This window comes from Rattus rattus, chromosome 3, assembly GCF_011064425.1.
Source record: "Rattus rattus isolate New Zealand chromosome 3, Rrattus_CSIRO_v1, whole genome shotgun sequence".
Taxonomy (NCBI): Eukaryota; Metazoa; Chordata; class Mammalia; order Rodentia; family Muridae; genus Rattus; species Rattus rattus.
This window is the reverse complement of record NC_046156.1, coordinates 102,161,265-102,176,163: the sequence shown is the minus strand read 5'-3', so window position 1 is coordinate 102,176,163 and position 14,899 is coordinate 102,161,265. Positions and strand designations below refer to the sequence as shown.

The 14,899-nt window shown below is 46.3% G+C and overlaps 1 protein-coding gene across 1 annotated transcript in view; it reads left to right on the top strand.

The window, feature by feature from the left end:
• The first annotated feature begins 489 nt into the window (after window positions 1–489).
• Foxo1 (forkhead box O1) overlaps window positions 490–14,899 on the top strand; it is a 74,642-nt gene continuing 60,232 nt past the window's right edge. Inside the window, exon 1 of the mRNA XM_032898429.1 lies at window positions 490–1,519. Within this exon, the coding sequence (XP_032754320.1) occupies window positions 908–1,519 (612 nt within the window). The 5' untranslated portion in view covers window positions 490–907. The remainder of the gene's footprint in view (window positions 1,520–14,899) is intronic.

The following is a 14,899-nucleotide window of genomic DNA, read 5'->3' as shown; positions in this document are numbered from 1 at the left end:
TTCTCCAAAACAAACCCCACCGACTTCCCGAGAGCTCCGCGAAGACGCGTGGGCGGAGCGGGCTGAGTGGAATCCACGAGGCGCCCCACCGCCCACGTCGCGTCCGGGAGCGCGCAGCGGCTCCGCGCCATCCCGGGAGTCGGGGTCTGGGCTCTGCCTGGAGTACTCGATTGCACTCCGTAGTAAACAAAAGTATGGTCGCCGCCTCCACGCCGGTTTGCCTCCTAGCAATCCGAACACTGAGGCGCCAGAGACTCAGAAACACTTGAGAATTACAGAAAATAATAACGGAGATTAGAAAAAAAAAGTGTGTGAGAAAGAAAAACACCCCGCTGCCCCCCACCAACCTACTGCCGCCTCCCGGGGGAAAGGAGCTCCCTCCCAGGCCCGCGTTCATTGGTTGCCTAGGCGGAGACTTGGCGCGTCCATTGGTCGCGCAGCCTGTCGGTCAGGGGCGGGGCGGCGCGCGCGCCGCCGCGGGCGGGGAGCCGCTGCAGATCCCGTAAGACGGGAGGCTGCGGAGTCGCTGCAGTCCCCGCCGCCGCCACATTCAACAGGCAGTAGCGCCGCTGTCGCGCGGCCGCGGGGGAGAGAGAGCGGCCCGCGGCGTCCGCCCGTCTGCCCTTGCGTCCGCGGCCCTGTCATCAGGAGCGTGGTGCCCGAGCTGCCGGGCTCCGCGGCCTGGTCCTTGCCCCGTCCGAGGCACGAACTCGGAGGATCCCAGACACCGGTGACCCAGCGAAGTTAAGTTCTGGGCGCGTCCGTCCGCTGCGCCGCGCCTCGCTCCGGCGTGCGTCCGCCGTCCGCGGCCCCCAATCTCGGAGCGACACTCCGACCGCCCGCTCCGCGCCCCCGGTGGCCGCGTCTCCTGGTACTCTCTGCTGGTGGGGGAGGGGCGGGGGGCACCATGGCCGAAGCGCCTCAGGTGGTGGAGACCGACCCGGACTTCGAGCCGCTGCCTCGGCAGCGCTCCTGCACCTGGCCGCTGCCCAGGCCGGAGTTTAACCAGTCCAACTCGACCACCTCCAGCCCGGCGCCGTCGGGCAGCACGGCCGCCAACCCCGACGCCACGGCGAGCCTGGCCTCGGCGTCCGCTGTCAGCACCGACTTTATGAGCAACCTGAGCCTGCTAGAAGAGAGCGAGGACTTCGCGCGGGCACCGGGTTGCGTGGCCGTGGCGGCCGCAGCTGCCGCCAGTAGGGGCCTGTGCGGGGACTTCCAGGGCCCCGAGGCGGGCTGCGTGCACTCGGCGCCGCCGCAGCCCCCACCGACCGGGCCGCTGTCGCAGCCCCCACCGGTGCCTCCAGCCGCCGCGGGGCCACTCGCTGGGCAGCCGCGCAAGACCAGTTCGTCGCGCCGCAACGCGTGGGGCAACCTGTCGTACGCCGACCTCATCACCAAGGCCATCGAGAGCTCGGCCGAGAAGAGGCTCACCCTGTCGCAGATCTACGAGTGGATGGTGAAGAGTGTGCCCTACTTCAAGGATAAGGGCGACAGCAACAGCTCGGCGGGCTGGAAGGTGAACGGCCTCGGGGCGGCCCGGGGGGTGGATGTGTTGGGGCCCGCCGAGGGTCGGCTGTGTGGGTGTTCGGGGCCCGGAAATGATGGGCGCACGGAGAGAGCGGGCGAGAAATGGCAGGTGTGGCGGGGGCTTCCCCGAGACCTGGAGCCAAATTTGGACGAGGTGCAGGCGAGGGAGTTCTAGAGGGACCCCGGGAGGGCTTGTTTGAGAACTTAAGTGAAATGCCAGAGCAGGCTTGGAAGTTGGCTAGTTGTTGGAGTAGAGGGGCTGGCTTCGAAGGGTTCGCCACTTGACACTCCGGATCTGCGAGGGGTCGGGGCGACTCCTCCGCCCACACGCGCACCCACTCTCCCGACCCTTGGCCGACGAGGTTCCCTCCGACCCGACAGCAGAGGTGACGGGAGCACTGGAGACATTCCTCACGCACACGCGGGGCTCCCGCAGCTGATGGCTTAGCTAAACGCGCAGCGTGCTGAGCGCTGTGCGGGCCAGCAGTTGCCGAAGGTTCCCCGAGGCCGGGGCAAATTTGGTTTTTTTTATCTAAAGTGGCCTGAATCGAGCGTTCCCACTCGCTGGGTACGGTTTCCGACGCGCGCGCAAGTGGGTGGCTAAGGTTTTTAGGCTCTGGGCAACCTAAAGTTCAAGTGTGACCCTTGGCCGGGGCGGGAGCAGGCAAGGAGGGGAGGGACCGGGTGTACAGGAAGCCAGAACCTTTAAAGGGCCAGTGCCTCCAGGCTGGGAGGCCACACTTTTGCGCTCAGAGAAGGGCTTCCACAATTGGGCTGGCTTGGGGAGGTATGCTTTTAATTGAAAGCCGAGTCGCTGTTGTGTGTAACCAAATTGTGCATGAGTGTTGTGGAGTGATTTCTCTTCCCATAAAGCTTGGGGCTACCCACGACCTGGTAAGGCTGGGAGCTGTGAGTGAGTATTTGGTGGAAGTCTTAAGTGGGGTGCTCACTGGGGAATTGCCAAAGACGACCTGCCTTGAAGGAGGATTGCAGACCTATAAATTAGGTGTTTAAGATTGTTGTTTGTTTACCTTTCCAAAGGTGGCAGGGAGAGACTGAGGTGACTCAGTGTGGACTGTGGCATCCCTACCTTAGGGGTTTGGGGGTGGTATAAGGGCCTAGGGCATTTTGGGAGGAGAGAATCTTACCTAGAAGTCCCTCTCGAGGTGTGGCCACCCCTGGCTGACAGTTTCTCAGTCGCAGGTGGGACATAGCTTTTCTCCCTCCTGGTCTCTGCTGTATAGCAGAACAGAGATTAGCCTTCACTGCATGCTTGTTAGAGCGAGGTGGTTTCACATACTCTGTCATCCCTGTGGTTAAAGTATCTTAAAGGTCAACTTACTCACCTCATAGAAAGTTCTTGCAGAAAGAGCCAGGGGTGGTTTTATTTTTGCCACAGTGTTTTAAAGATATATACAACACCTTACCCTTGTGTAATATTACCAAGTGTTCCAAAAAGCAAATTACCTATTTTTCATATTCTAAGAATTCACAAAATAGTGGTTGTCTTTAAAATCCTATTTTACTTAACATTTGACTTTAAGTACCTGACTGCTTTACTTGTTTATGGGGCTTCAGCTGCAAACAAAACATCCAAACAAAAAACCCTAAACCCTCTGGGCACCCAAAGTACACTGTGTACTTAACACCATTCTTTTATGTTCTTGGAAAGGGACACAACCTACCTGAGTTTGTGGGAGTGCCTGCTTTAAGGATAAAGGTAATGTTTTGGGGTATTTTCGGACGGCACTGTGAAGATGCTCTTGAGAACTATAACTTGATTTTAGAAATTAGTTCTTAGAAAAATAGGTTATATCATATATCTTTTTAGTTGTTTTGCTCCATTCTTCTGATTTCTTAATGTGATAATGATTTATGTATTAAATTTTTTTTCCCTCGTTGGCACCAAGAACAAGCTCGGGCTTTTTGGGGGGGGGGAGGTGAAGACAGACCCAGCCTTTGCTGCCTGAGTGGCCAGTAAGCTTTAGAAGGGGCCACTGTACTTTGAGAGGAGTAGATGCTTGACTGTAAGAGCCGGTCGGTTGGGGTAGGCTAACCCGTAGCAAGTGTGTTTTCAGTTTGAGTAAAGGGGTATTTTAAGGAGAAACCTGAACGGTTGTAACTCATAACTAGTCTTCTGGTTAACGTTTCATAAGAATGAGTTATGATCCTTGTTAGAACTAAGTTTCACTCTCAGATCTGAGCGTTCATAAAAGGAAGAAACACTATTATGACTTACACTTGGAATCCTACATTGCAAGTCAACCAGAGCTTAACTGAGTGTTAAGGAGGGACGGCCCTGGGATAGGCTACATTTCCTGTGATTGAGAATTATTAAACTGTGTCTCATGATGTGCTTCCTAGGGCTTGCCTGAGAATTTAAAAGTCTTCTGCAGAGGACATAGTAACTGGAAAGCTGTTAGTGTCCACAATGTATTTTTAGAAAGTGGGATGTAGTTCAGTGATAGACTGGTTTCCTAGCATGCAGGATTCACTCCCTAACACTGTAAGATCAACAGGGTATGGTGGTCCATACCATCAGTTGTTGCACAGATATATGGGGAAATAATACATATTTGTATACATAGTTCAAACATGGAGGATAAATTTAAATTTTACAAGTGGGCTTAGTGATACATGCCTGATATTAGGACACTTAGGAATTGGAGACTAGAAGACTGTAAGGTAGATGTCATCCCGTTGTTGTGTCCTGGGCCACTTGGGTCTACGTGAGCTCTTGAGACAAAACAATAGAAAAACAAAGGACAAGAAAATGAAAGAAAAACCCAAAACTTTCAATGTTTAGAGAAGTGTTGAGCATGTGCCTTTCCTATTTTTGGACATGGTATCTAAGTAACATCTGTCTTGAATTGGTGCGAGCTCACATTTGTCAGCTGGTATGCATGCATGTGTTGGGAGTCTAGTGGGACGTCATTCTTAGTCTCTGGGTCTCTTACTGTGGCGCTTACAGGTTTGGTCACATTGACTTGAGGTGAGCTCCAGGGACCTGCCTCCCAGAAATGCATTACAGGCTGTTTTTTATGTTGGTGCATGAAACCAGAACTCAGGCACTCAAGCTTTAGAGGCAAACGCTTACTGACCAAGCTATCTCCTTGGCCTCTTAATTTTAGTTTGATTTTGGCAACACTGGTCATGAGTAAGACATAGAGTGGGACTTAACTCCGGAAAACCCAAGATCTCTTAAACACACACATACACTGTTTGTAAATAGTGAGACTTCATTTCCATGATCTGTTTTCCTGCACAGAAAATTTCCTAACGCCTGGGAAGTAGCTTGTGAGTAGTACTTTTTCCATTTTTTTTTTTTTATTTAAAGTGGTGGTTTTGAGTTGACTTGTTTATTGTTTTGATAGACTAGGGGTATGGAAGAGTGCAGTTGCTGGTGATCGGAGTCTGTGAGAAGTGGGGGCAGGAGGATAAGTTCAAGGTCATTCTTGGCCATATATGCCCTGGGGTATATGAGACCTGCTTCAGCAACAACAAAATTATTTGACTGCAACATTTAAGATTTATTTATTTATTTTTTTTCGGAGCTGAGGACCGAACCCAGGGCTTTGTGCTTGCTAGGCAAGTGCTCTACCACTGAGCTAAATCCCCAACCCCTTTAAGATTTATTAAAGAGGGTTTTTAGTTTTGTTTTTTTTTTTTTAATGAACTAGTTCAGCTACTTGCTAATTCCTTTCGTATCAATAAAATGATAGTGGTGTAGTGTGTTTTCTTTATTTTTAAATTTATCTTTAGTGTTCAAATCAGTCTTTTACTGTATAGCTACAGAAATCTGACTGGGAGGATGGCTGCTGTATTGTATACACTGACCATTGAACTAAGAGAGACTTCCCTTCTGAGGTGGGTCTGAGGACTTCATGGTATCTTTCCTGCTTCTAGTTTATTATTTTTAAAATACTTACTGTAAGTGTGCCATCTGTGTGTAGGCAGCCATGGAGGCCAGAAGAGGTGTTGGATCCCCTGGAACTGGAGTTACAAATGGTTGTGAGACATGATTTAGGTACTGTTAACCAAAACGTGGTCCTCTACAAGAGCAGGAACTGTTCTGAGCCACCTCTCCAGCCCGTTTCTAGTATCTGTTGCTTTTTCTCTTCCTAGTCACAAATTGCCTTAAAACGGTTTTTATATTCAGTCAAAACCCTCAGAACTATACTATACTAATTACGTGGAGACAGGAAGATGAAGAAAGAATGAGCTGAGTGTGTGTGTGTGTGTGTGTGTGTGTGTGTGTGTGTGTGTGTGTTGTTAAATACTAAACCATTTTAGAAATTTGAGTCATGGACCTAACCCCACTTGGAACACCATAGATAGCAAGCCCATCCTCTCCCCCACCCCCAACAGAAAATAAAGTATAAGAACATTATTTTCTTCACCTATGAACTTTTTCACAGCAGGAGGACCTTCCATGTTTACTGCTTTTTTTATTGCACTTATTGCATACGGATTTTTCATACATGTGCATGTATAGGTTTTCTTTCCCTCCCCGTCTCGCCAGTGCTTTCCCCGTCCTAGCGTCGTGTGCTGTGATGGGAAAGGCACTTAGTCTGTTTAGTGCTTGCTGTCTATATGTGCATGGGTATAGGACTGTCTGTTGGAGCACTGGTAGCTTCTTAGGACCTCATCCCTGAAAAAAATTGACTCTCCTTCCCCAAATAGGCATCGGCTGTCAATAGCTTCTCAGCTGAGAGTGAGGTCTTAAGAGCCCCTTCCACTGCCACACTTGGGGTTTGGCTGACTTACCTTGCGTTGGTCTCATGCGGGTAGTCATAACCACTATGAGTTCATGTGTACAGTGGTTCTGTCATGCCCAGCAAGTAGCCATTTTGCTGTAGATGGCTACTTACTACCTGTCCCCTCTTCTGAGATGAGAAGCAATTGTGAGTGTTGAGAGATGAATGAATCTACAGTTGTAGAGGACAGTTTATTAGTATGTTCTAGATTCTTCCCTAGAGGTCATGACCATGGGATTGGCCCAGTTAATAGTACCAGGCACAAGCTCCGTTTTAAATCCAGTGAGAAAGTGCTTGGTTGCTCCCACACAATTCATGCCAATACTTGCCAGGCAAGTCATTGCTTTAGCTTTCGGAATGAATGTATTTTGCTCTCTCCTAATAGTGTGCATAGAACCTTCCAGCACTATGGAGCTAGCCAGTAGGAATGAAGTGTCTGGCTTGATTTCTTCATATCCGGTGACCTAGATATGTAGAGTCTTGCTGTCAAGTTCTGGATGGTAATGAAAAGCAATGGCAAGAACTATAGTCTCCTGCTTCAGGGAAAGGGGCATCTGTGGAACAGTGCTGACCAACAATTTGATGTGAGGTGCTTGGTACCTGGCACTGAATTTCTTTTCTGGATAGCCCAGGTATCTAGAAAAGGCATTGTGCCCGCCACCTCTGCTGTTCTAGGATAGTACCCTGTAAATAAATGTCTTTTATATGTGTATTTGTAGGAGTCCTCTGCAGTCGTAGGTTTCTCTGTGACGTTTTCACATTTCACATGTCTTTCCTGTCCCCTCCTCTACCCCTGCCCTCCTACCATCGCCACGTTTGTGACTTCCCTGTCTGCCTGCATACATCTGAGCTCTGTAAATAATTATTAAGATAATATAGAGGACAGTTTATTAGTATGTTCATTTAGCATGATAATTCTGGATTCTTCCCTAGAGGTCATGACCATGGTCATGGTCATGTCATTTCTCTTGAAATCTAAACCTTCTGTGGCCCCTTGCTAATTCCCTGATTTCTGTAATTTCCAGTTTAAACACACAGGCATCAGAGATTCACAGCTAGCCATCATGTGTGGAAGAGAACATTCTGCTTATCTTTCTGTGCCTGTCCCTCAGTCAGAATGGTTATTTCCAGGTCCATCCGTTTAGCTGTAAATTTCGTAATTCAATTATTCTTTATAGCTGAAGGTTTTTTCAGTGTATATCTGCACTGTTCGTTGGGGATGGATATGGAGGCTGCTGAGTTTCCTAGGCATCGTGGATTAGCAGCGGTGAACGTGGTGAACAGATGTCTCTAGTGGGATGCAGACTGCTTGAGAATAAGCCCAAAACTGGGATAGCAAGATGACATGGGAGAGCTGTCTCCAGCCTTTTGAGGAAACCACACTCCGCCATAGTGGATGTCCCAGTTTGCACTCTGATTTTCTTTTGTTAAGACAGTGTCTCACTGCGTATCCCAGGCTGGCCTGGGACTGACTGTACAGACCAGGTTGGCTTCCAACTCAAAATTCACCTCTTGTGCCTCCCAAGCACGAGGATGAAAGTTGTACACCCTCATACCCAACTGTAATTTGCCTCTCGTCAATAAAATTTATATATATTGGTCATACCAATTGGAGTAAGATGAAATCTCAAAGTAGTTTTAATTTGCATTCCCTGATTGCTAAGGATGTCACACATTTTAAAAACTATTTCTCAGCCATCTGTATTCCTTTGAGAACTCTGTGTAGTTTCATGCTTTAATTTTTAATTGTTTTTGTTTTTTGTGTTTAGAGCTTTTCTTGGTGGATTGAAGGATGTTGATTTTTTTTTTTCCTTTGTGTATTCTAAACACCCTATGTCAGTCTCATAGTTGTTAAAAATGTTTTTTCCCATTTCCTCCTCTGGAATGATGGTGTCCTTTGCTGTATAGAGTGTTTTTAGTTCATAAAATTTCTTTATTAATTGTTGGTCTTAATTTGCCTACAGTCTTTTCCTGGGCCTATAAGTTGAAACAATCCTACTTCCCCCTCTAACCAGGTTCAGGGTATCTGGTCTTATTTTGAGGTCCTTGATCATTGGGAATTGAATTTTGTTCAGGCTAAGCATCTGGTTTCATCCTTCAACATTGAGCTATCTAGGTTGACGAACACCCTTTGTTGACCATGCTGCCTTACTCCAATGTGTATTTTTGACCTTTTTGCCTAAAATAGATTGGCTGTAGGAGCTTTGTGTTCTGTTGATGAATGTGCCTGCCTGTCTCTATGTCAGCACCATGCCGTGTATTACTATCGCTCTATATTATAACTTGGAATCAGAGATGGTGAGACCTTCCATGTTTTTATTATTGAGGATTGGTTTTGCTATCTTGGGTTCTTTGTGTTTCTTTGAGTTTTGAGATTATTATTTCTCATCTTTTGAAGTTTTGATGGGGATTATATTGAATCAGTAGATTGCTTTGGGCAGTGTAGCCATTTTCTCATTAATTCTCCTAGTCTGTGACTATGGGAGTCTGTTATGGGTCTCATATTATGGCTCTGTTTAAGTTATATACTTCATCTTGGATTAACTTTGGTCCTATGCAGCTAGAGATTCATACATTTCTTTGTAATGGCTCCCTTTTCACCTTTAATTGTATTAATTTTGGTCTTTTAGAATTTTGACCAGTTGAGCTAAAGATTTGTCAATCTTAATCTTCATTTGATTCTTTGCATTGCTTTTTAATTTCTGTCATTAATTTTAGCCTGATTGTTTTTCTGGCGTGTCAAGTTACTAACTTGGGATCTCTTGGTTTTTTTATAAAGGCATTTTTAGTTCTATCATCATTGTGTATCATAGATTCTGGTATGGTGAGTTTTGATTTTCATTCAGTTCCAGGAATCTTAAAAGTTTTCCCTTGACCCAGTTGTCATTTAGTTTTCATAAGTTTGTATGGTTTCTGCAGTTGATTTTGCTGTTGACTCCACTGTGGTCTGATAGACTGACTACAGGATGTTATTTTTAGTTTTCCCATGTTTAAGAGTTGCTTAATGTCCTGATATGTGATTAATTTGGAGGAAGCTCAGTGGCTGCAGAGAAGAATATGTTTTCACATTGGTTACGTCTCTGTTGCTGTGAAAGTGCATGGAGAAAGGGGAGTTAAGGAAGAAAAGGTTTTGTGCTGGTTAGCTTTTTTGCTAACATTTTACAAAATAAGGTCATCTGGCAACAAGGAACCTCAATTAAGAAAATGCCTCTACCAGATTGGCTTATAAGCCACTCGGTGGGGCATTTTCTTGTTTAATGATTAATGTGGTGGGTCCTGCCCACTGTAGGTGCCGCCACCCTTGGGCAGGCTGAGCAAGCCAGTAAGCAACATGGATCCGTTGACTCCACTTCAGTTGCTTCCACCAGGTTCTGGTCTGCAGTCCCTGCCTTGTCTTCCCTCGGTTGGCTTCATGTGTAGGTTTTTTGTCAGTCAGTGATGGAAAGACAACTTAGGGAGGTTTGTGTTGCCTGCGCTGGCAGGAGGGCAGAGCTGATCATGGTGGGGAGGGATGGTAGCAGTTAGGGAAAACCGTTGTGCGTGAGCGAGCAGGAAGATGGCTGATGACATTTCATCTACAGACAGGAAGAAAGAAAGCAGAAGGTGGTGGGGGTAAGGCTATAAACCTTCAAAGCACGTGCCTGCTAATGTCCATCCTCCAGAAAGACTCCTCCCCCCCTTCAGGTCCATTACCTCCACAAACCACCAGCTGGGGAACTGTTGGACTCATTGTTCTGTTGCTGTGCAGAGACTCCATGACCAAGGAGAGACAGAGACAGAGACTAGACCTGGCATGGGCTTTTGAAGCCCACCTCCATTGACCCAGTTCTTCTAACAGGGCCACACCTACTCCAGCTAAAGGCTTTACGCTTTAATCCTTCTAAACCTTCCAAACAGTTTTACTCCCTGATGAAATAAGTGCTAGGGAGCCATTTTTATTAACTCACGACAGGGAGTGAGTGTTTAAATTCAGGGACATTTTGCACTTTTTTTTTTGTTCTTTGTTTCTCTGCTCTTTTCCCTCTGTCCCCATCCCTTCTCTCTCCACCCCCACACCCCTTCCCTCCACCGGCCCCTCTCCTCCCCTCTCCTCCCCTCCCCTCATTAAACATCTCCATGTGGAAAAGGAAAAGAAACTACAGTTAACTCTAATGTTTGGGTGGGATGTTCTGTAAATGCCAGTTTGGTTCGTGATGCTGTTAATTTAACATGTTGTCTCTGGTTAGGTTTTTTTTTCCTAGGTGACCTTTTTTGTTTGTTTATTTGTTTGTTTGAGTTTTATTTATGTGTATGGGTCTTTTGCCTACATGCACAAATACACCGTTACATGTCTGCTTTGATGGATCCCCTGGAACTGGAGCCAGACAGTTGTGAGTTGCAGTGTGCGTGCTGGGAACTGAACCCAGGTCATATCTAGAGGCACACCCAGTGCTCCTAACCACTAGGGGACCATTTTATTGGGGTGAATGGGATATTGAAGTCACCCACAGATACTGTGTTTCAGGTCAAGTTTTATATCTTTTGTGGAGTATGCAGGAGTTTAGTTCATACATGTTGTAGTGGCCGGTTTTGTGTGTCAACTTGACACAGCTGAAGTTATCACAGAGAAAGGAGTCTCCCTTGAGGAAATGCCTCCATGAGATCCAGCTGTAAGGCATTTTCTCAACTAGTGATCAAGGTGGGAGGACCCAGCCCCTTGTGGGTGGTGGTTTGGGTTTCTAAAAGAAAGCAAGCTGAGCAAGCCAGGGGAAGCAAGCCAGTAAGCAGCACCCCTTCATGTCCTCTGCATCAGCTTCTGCTTCCTGACCTGCTTGAGTTCCAGTCCTGACTTCTTTAGTGGTGAACAGCAGTGTGGAAGTGTAAGCTGAATAAACCCTTTCCTCCCCAACTTGCTTCTTGGTTATGATGTTTGTGCAGGAATAGAAACCCTGACTAAGACACACATCTAGAATTGTAGTATCTTCCTGGTGATCATCCTTATCCCCTCTGACCAGTTCTTATTTGGAGTCTGTTTTGTCAGGAATTATAAAATAGTTACTCCTCCTTGTCTTTTAGTTCTGCTTGCTTGGAATGCCCTTTTCATCCTTTGAATGTAAGTTGGTAGTGAGGTGTGTTTCTTGGAGGCAGCAAGAAATCATAGGATCCGTTTTCTAATCTAATCTTACATTCTGTAACTTTTGTTGGAGAATTGGGACAATTAATATGAAGTTACCACTGAGATGTGTATTCACTCCTGCCATTCCGATGGTCTAGTGTTTTCTCAGACCTAAGTACCCTCTGTAGAGCTGGCTTTAGTGTTTCCTTTAGTTCATTTTTACCATGGAAAAATTTAATTTTTCTTCAATTTAAAAAAAAATAGTTTTGCTGACAGGATCTTGCAGATTGGAAGACATCGTTCCAGGGCCTTCTGGCTTTTCGTTTCTGTCATATAGTCCAGTGTTACCCTGACGGGCCAGCAGTCATGTGGCTCTACCTGTCTCCTGGAGCTTGCACTACCCTTTCTTCATTCGGTGCCTTCAGTGTTTTACATGAGGCCTGGGGAGTTGTTTTCTGGTCCTGTCCATCGGGGCTCTGTACCTGAAGGAGCATCTCTTTCTTTAGAGTTGGGAGATTTTCTCCTATGATTTTATTGGCACTTATTTTCTATGCCTGTAATTTGAAGGTTAGGCACTTTGGTGGTATCCCAAGGCTTTCCCATGTTCTCTCCATATCTTAAGGTTCGCACATTTCTCATTGGCTTACTGAGTGAGCCAGTTGCTTTACTTCCTTTCCTGGCTCCGGACTGTTTGTTGATGACGCTCTCCGCTGGCAGGTTTATTTAGCTTACTGTTTCGTTGTAGTATCATCGGAAATTCAGTGCGAGCTTCTTCGGGTCTAGCTGTGTCCCTATCTTCAGTTGCCCTCCCTTTGTCACTCATCTGTTCTCTAGCTTGTCTTGGAGCACACACATGTCTTCTTTGAGTTGTTTGGACAGAGTTCTAATCCTTTCTTAAATTCTTCTGAAGTTGAACTTCCAGGGGCTTCTTCATTATAAGCCATTACTAAGGAGTCATAATTTTTGGAGACCATATGGTAAAGATTATTTAAAGATTATTGGTTTTGTTATTTGCTTGGGTTGTTGTTGGTTTTTTTTTTTTTTTCCCCTTGAGACAGGGTTTCTTTGTGTAGCCCTGGGTGTTGCCCTGGGTGTTGCCCTGGGTGTTCTGGACCACAGGGTGGCCTTGAACCGAAGAAATCTGCCTGCCTCTGCCTCCTGAGTACTGGGACTAAACAACTGTGCCTGACCAATGTTTGTTCTTTTAGAAGATGAGACATTTCTTCTTTCCCCTCTTCCTCCCCCCTTCCCTTCTTCCCCCTATTTTATTTTATTTTATTTTTTATTCTTTTAGAGTAGATCTTATGTAGGCTACACTGTCTTCAAAGTCAGTATGTAGCTGAGAATGGCCTCAAGCCCCTTATTTTCTGACATCGCCTCCCAAGTTTGAGTTAGACCGGCACACTGCCATACCTGGGTGGAAAAGAGAGACTCTAAGTTGAAGTTAGCAACCTCAAAATAAATTTGTGGCAGTTGGGTTTACAATCCTGAATGGACTAATAGAACACCTTATAATTTAAATGTGAGCTGTAGTTACATTAGTGATAAATTGGATGTCTTTGATACCTTTCTCATTACAGTGTATTATTTTATCCACTAGCCTGAGTGTAAGTAAGAATGAGATGTTTCAGTTGATACTAAAGCTGTTAGATGTGGTTAGGCCAAACCTCAGAACAATGCTAGATGACCCAAAGCGATGCCAGTTGACTACAATACGTTCAGAATACCTGAGTAAGTCTAACTAGTTTGTGATTGTTTGTGTATACTGGGCAAGCACTTTACCACCGAGCCATATCCCAGTCCTTCTTGAATGAATGAATGAATGAATGAATGAACCCCTATCTCTCTCTCTCTCTCTCTCTTCTCTCTCTCTTAAACAGGGTCTCAAGTTTGTGGCCCAGGCTGACGTTGAACTTAAAGACTCTCTCTCCTTCAGCCTCCCGAGTACCTGGTGTGTATGTTACCTTCTACATAGAGAAGACAGCTTTTAGGACACATTAGCTTACTGCACTTCCATGATGGTTTATTATACCAGACTAAGGGAATCCACTGACTTAAAGATTTGAATATTTGTTTCTTAGATCTAGTGCAGTTATGAATTTCAGCCTGTTCCCCTACCCCACCCCACTCCTTCACTCTAAGTAGAGAGGTACCTCAAGTATCTTTGACCTTTAATTTGTGTCCCCTTGATTGTAATCTGCAATGGGAAAAAGTATAGGGTATTACCTGCCTCAGGGAGGGGAGGTGGAGTCAGCTTGTAGATAGATCTAGGGGGAGGAGGACATTTTCTACCAAGAGGCCTGCACTTGTGACATTTTTAGGTGAGGTCCTTAATTGTTGGGATAAAGGCACACCTACCTCTGTAGATGGTGGCACCTCTGGTGTCCTGTCCACAACAAAATCCCCATGAGAACTGCTGCTGTATGCAGGAAGCTCGACTTGGCCACCTAGGGGAACTTTGAGGTTGCCCCTTTTCTCACAGTGATTTAGTTTCAGCTATTTTAGTTCTCTGGGGATCAAGACTTTCTGCCTTGACGAGATATTTGTCTTAATTACAGTGTGTCATTCTATGCGGCACAAGTTAAGATCTGATTCTGATGACATATCCAGGACCTTAACAGCCCAACTCATCTGATCAGGGGAAGCTGTGGGTAGGAGAAGGGCGAGGAGAGAGGAGGGGTGGGGTCTGCTTCCAGCCGACTGGGGGGTGGGGGATAAAGAGAGTTCTTGACTACATAGGGTTTCCCAATTGCTGCTCCTCACAAATCTGGAGAACAGGTAATGTTTTGTAAATCAGACCAGAAACTTTTATTAAGTATTCAGTTGGAGAAAAAAAAAATTTCTGTTTACAACCATGTTTCTCCCCATCTTTAAGTTGTGGAAGTATTCGTTTGGCTTTGTGAGGTGCCTTCGTTATTGAGTTTTCCAGTTACTACTCTGTGTTGTAGTTAAGTGAGCCTAACGTCTGATCTCACACAGCAGGCTCCCTGTGGTAGCTGCTCTGGAGGAGCCAGCGAGTATGCTGTTATCCTCAGCGTCAGGTTCTGGGAGGAGCCTCAGGAGAGAAGACAGGCCAGGGAGGAAGGGAGTGAACTGGCTTAAATTATGTGGGGGAAAATAAAGATTATCTTTTCAGTGGCCCCACACTGTGAGGAGCTAGCTGAGGCCTTGAGATAGTTTTTCCTCTTTATGAGCTTCCCTCACGGTCCCCCACCCCGCACCCCCTTTTGGTTGGTTGTTTTAAGATTTATTTATGTATGTGTCTTCAGACACACCAGAAGAGGGCATCGGATCCCATTACAGATGGTTGTGAGCCACCACATGGTTGCTGGGATTTGAACTCAGGACCTCTGGAAGAGCAGACAGTGCTCTTAACCTCTGAGCCATCTCTACAGCCTCTTCCTTCCTTTTTATATCTGTTTTTCATTTAAACACTTTAAAGACCCCCCTGAATTTTATGTGTGAGTATTTTACTGCATGCATACAGCGCATGGATCCCTTGGGACTGGAGTTACAG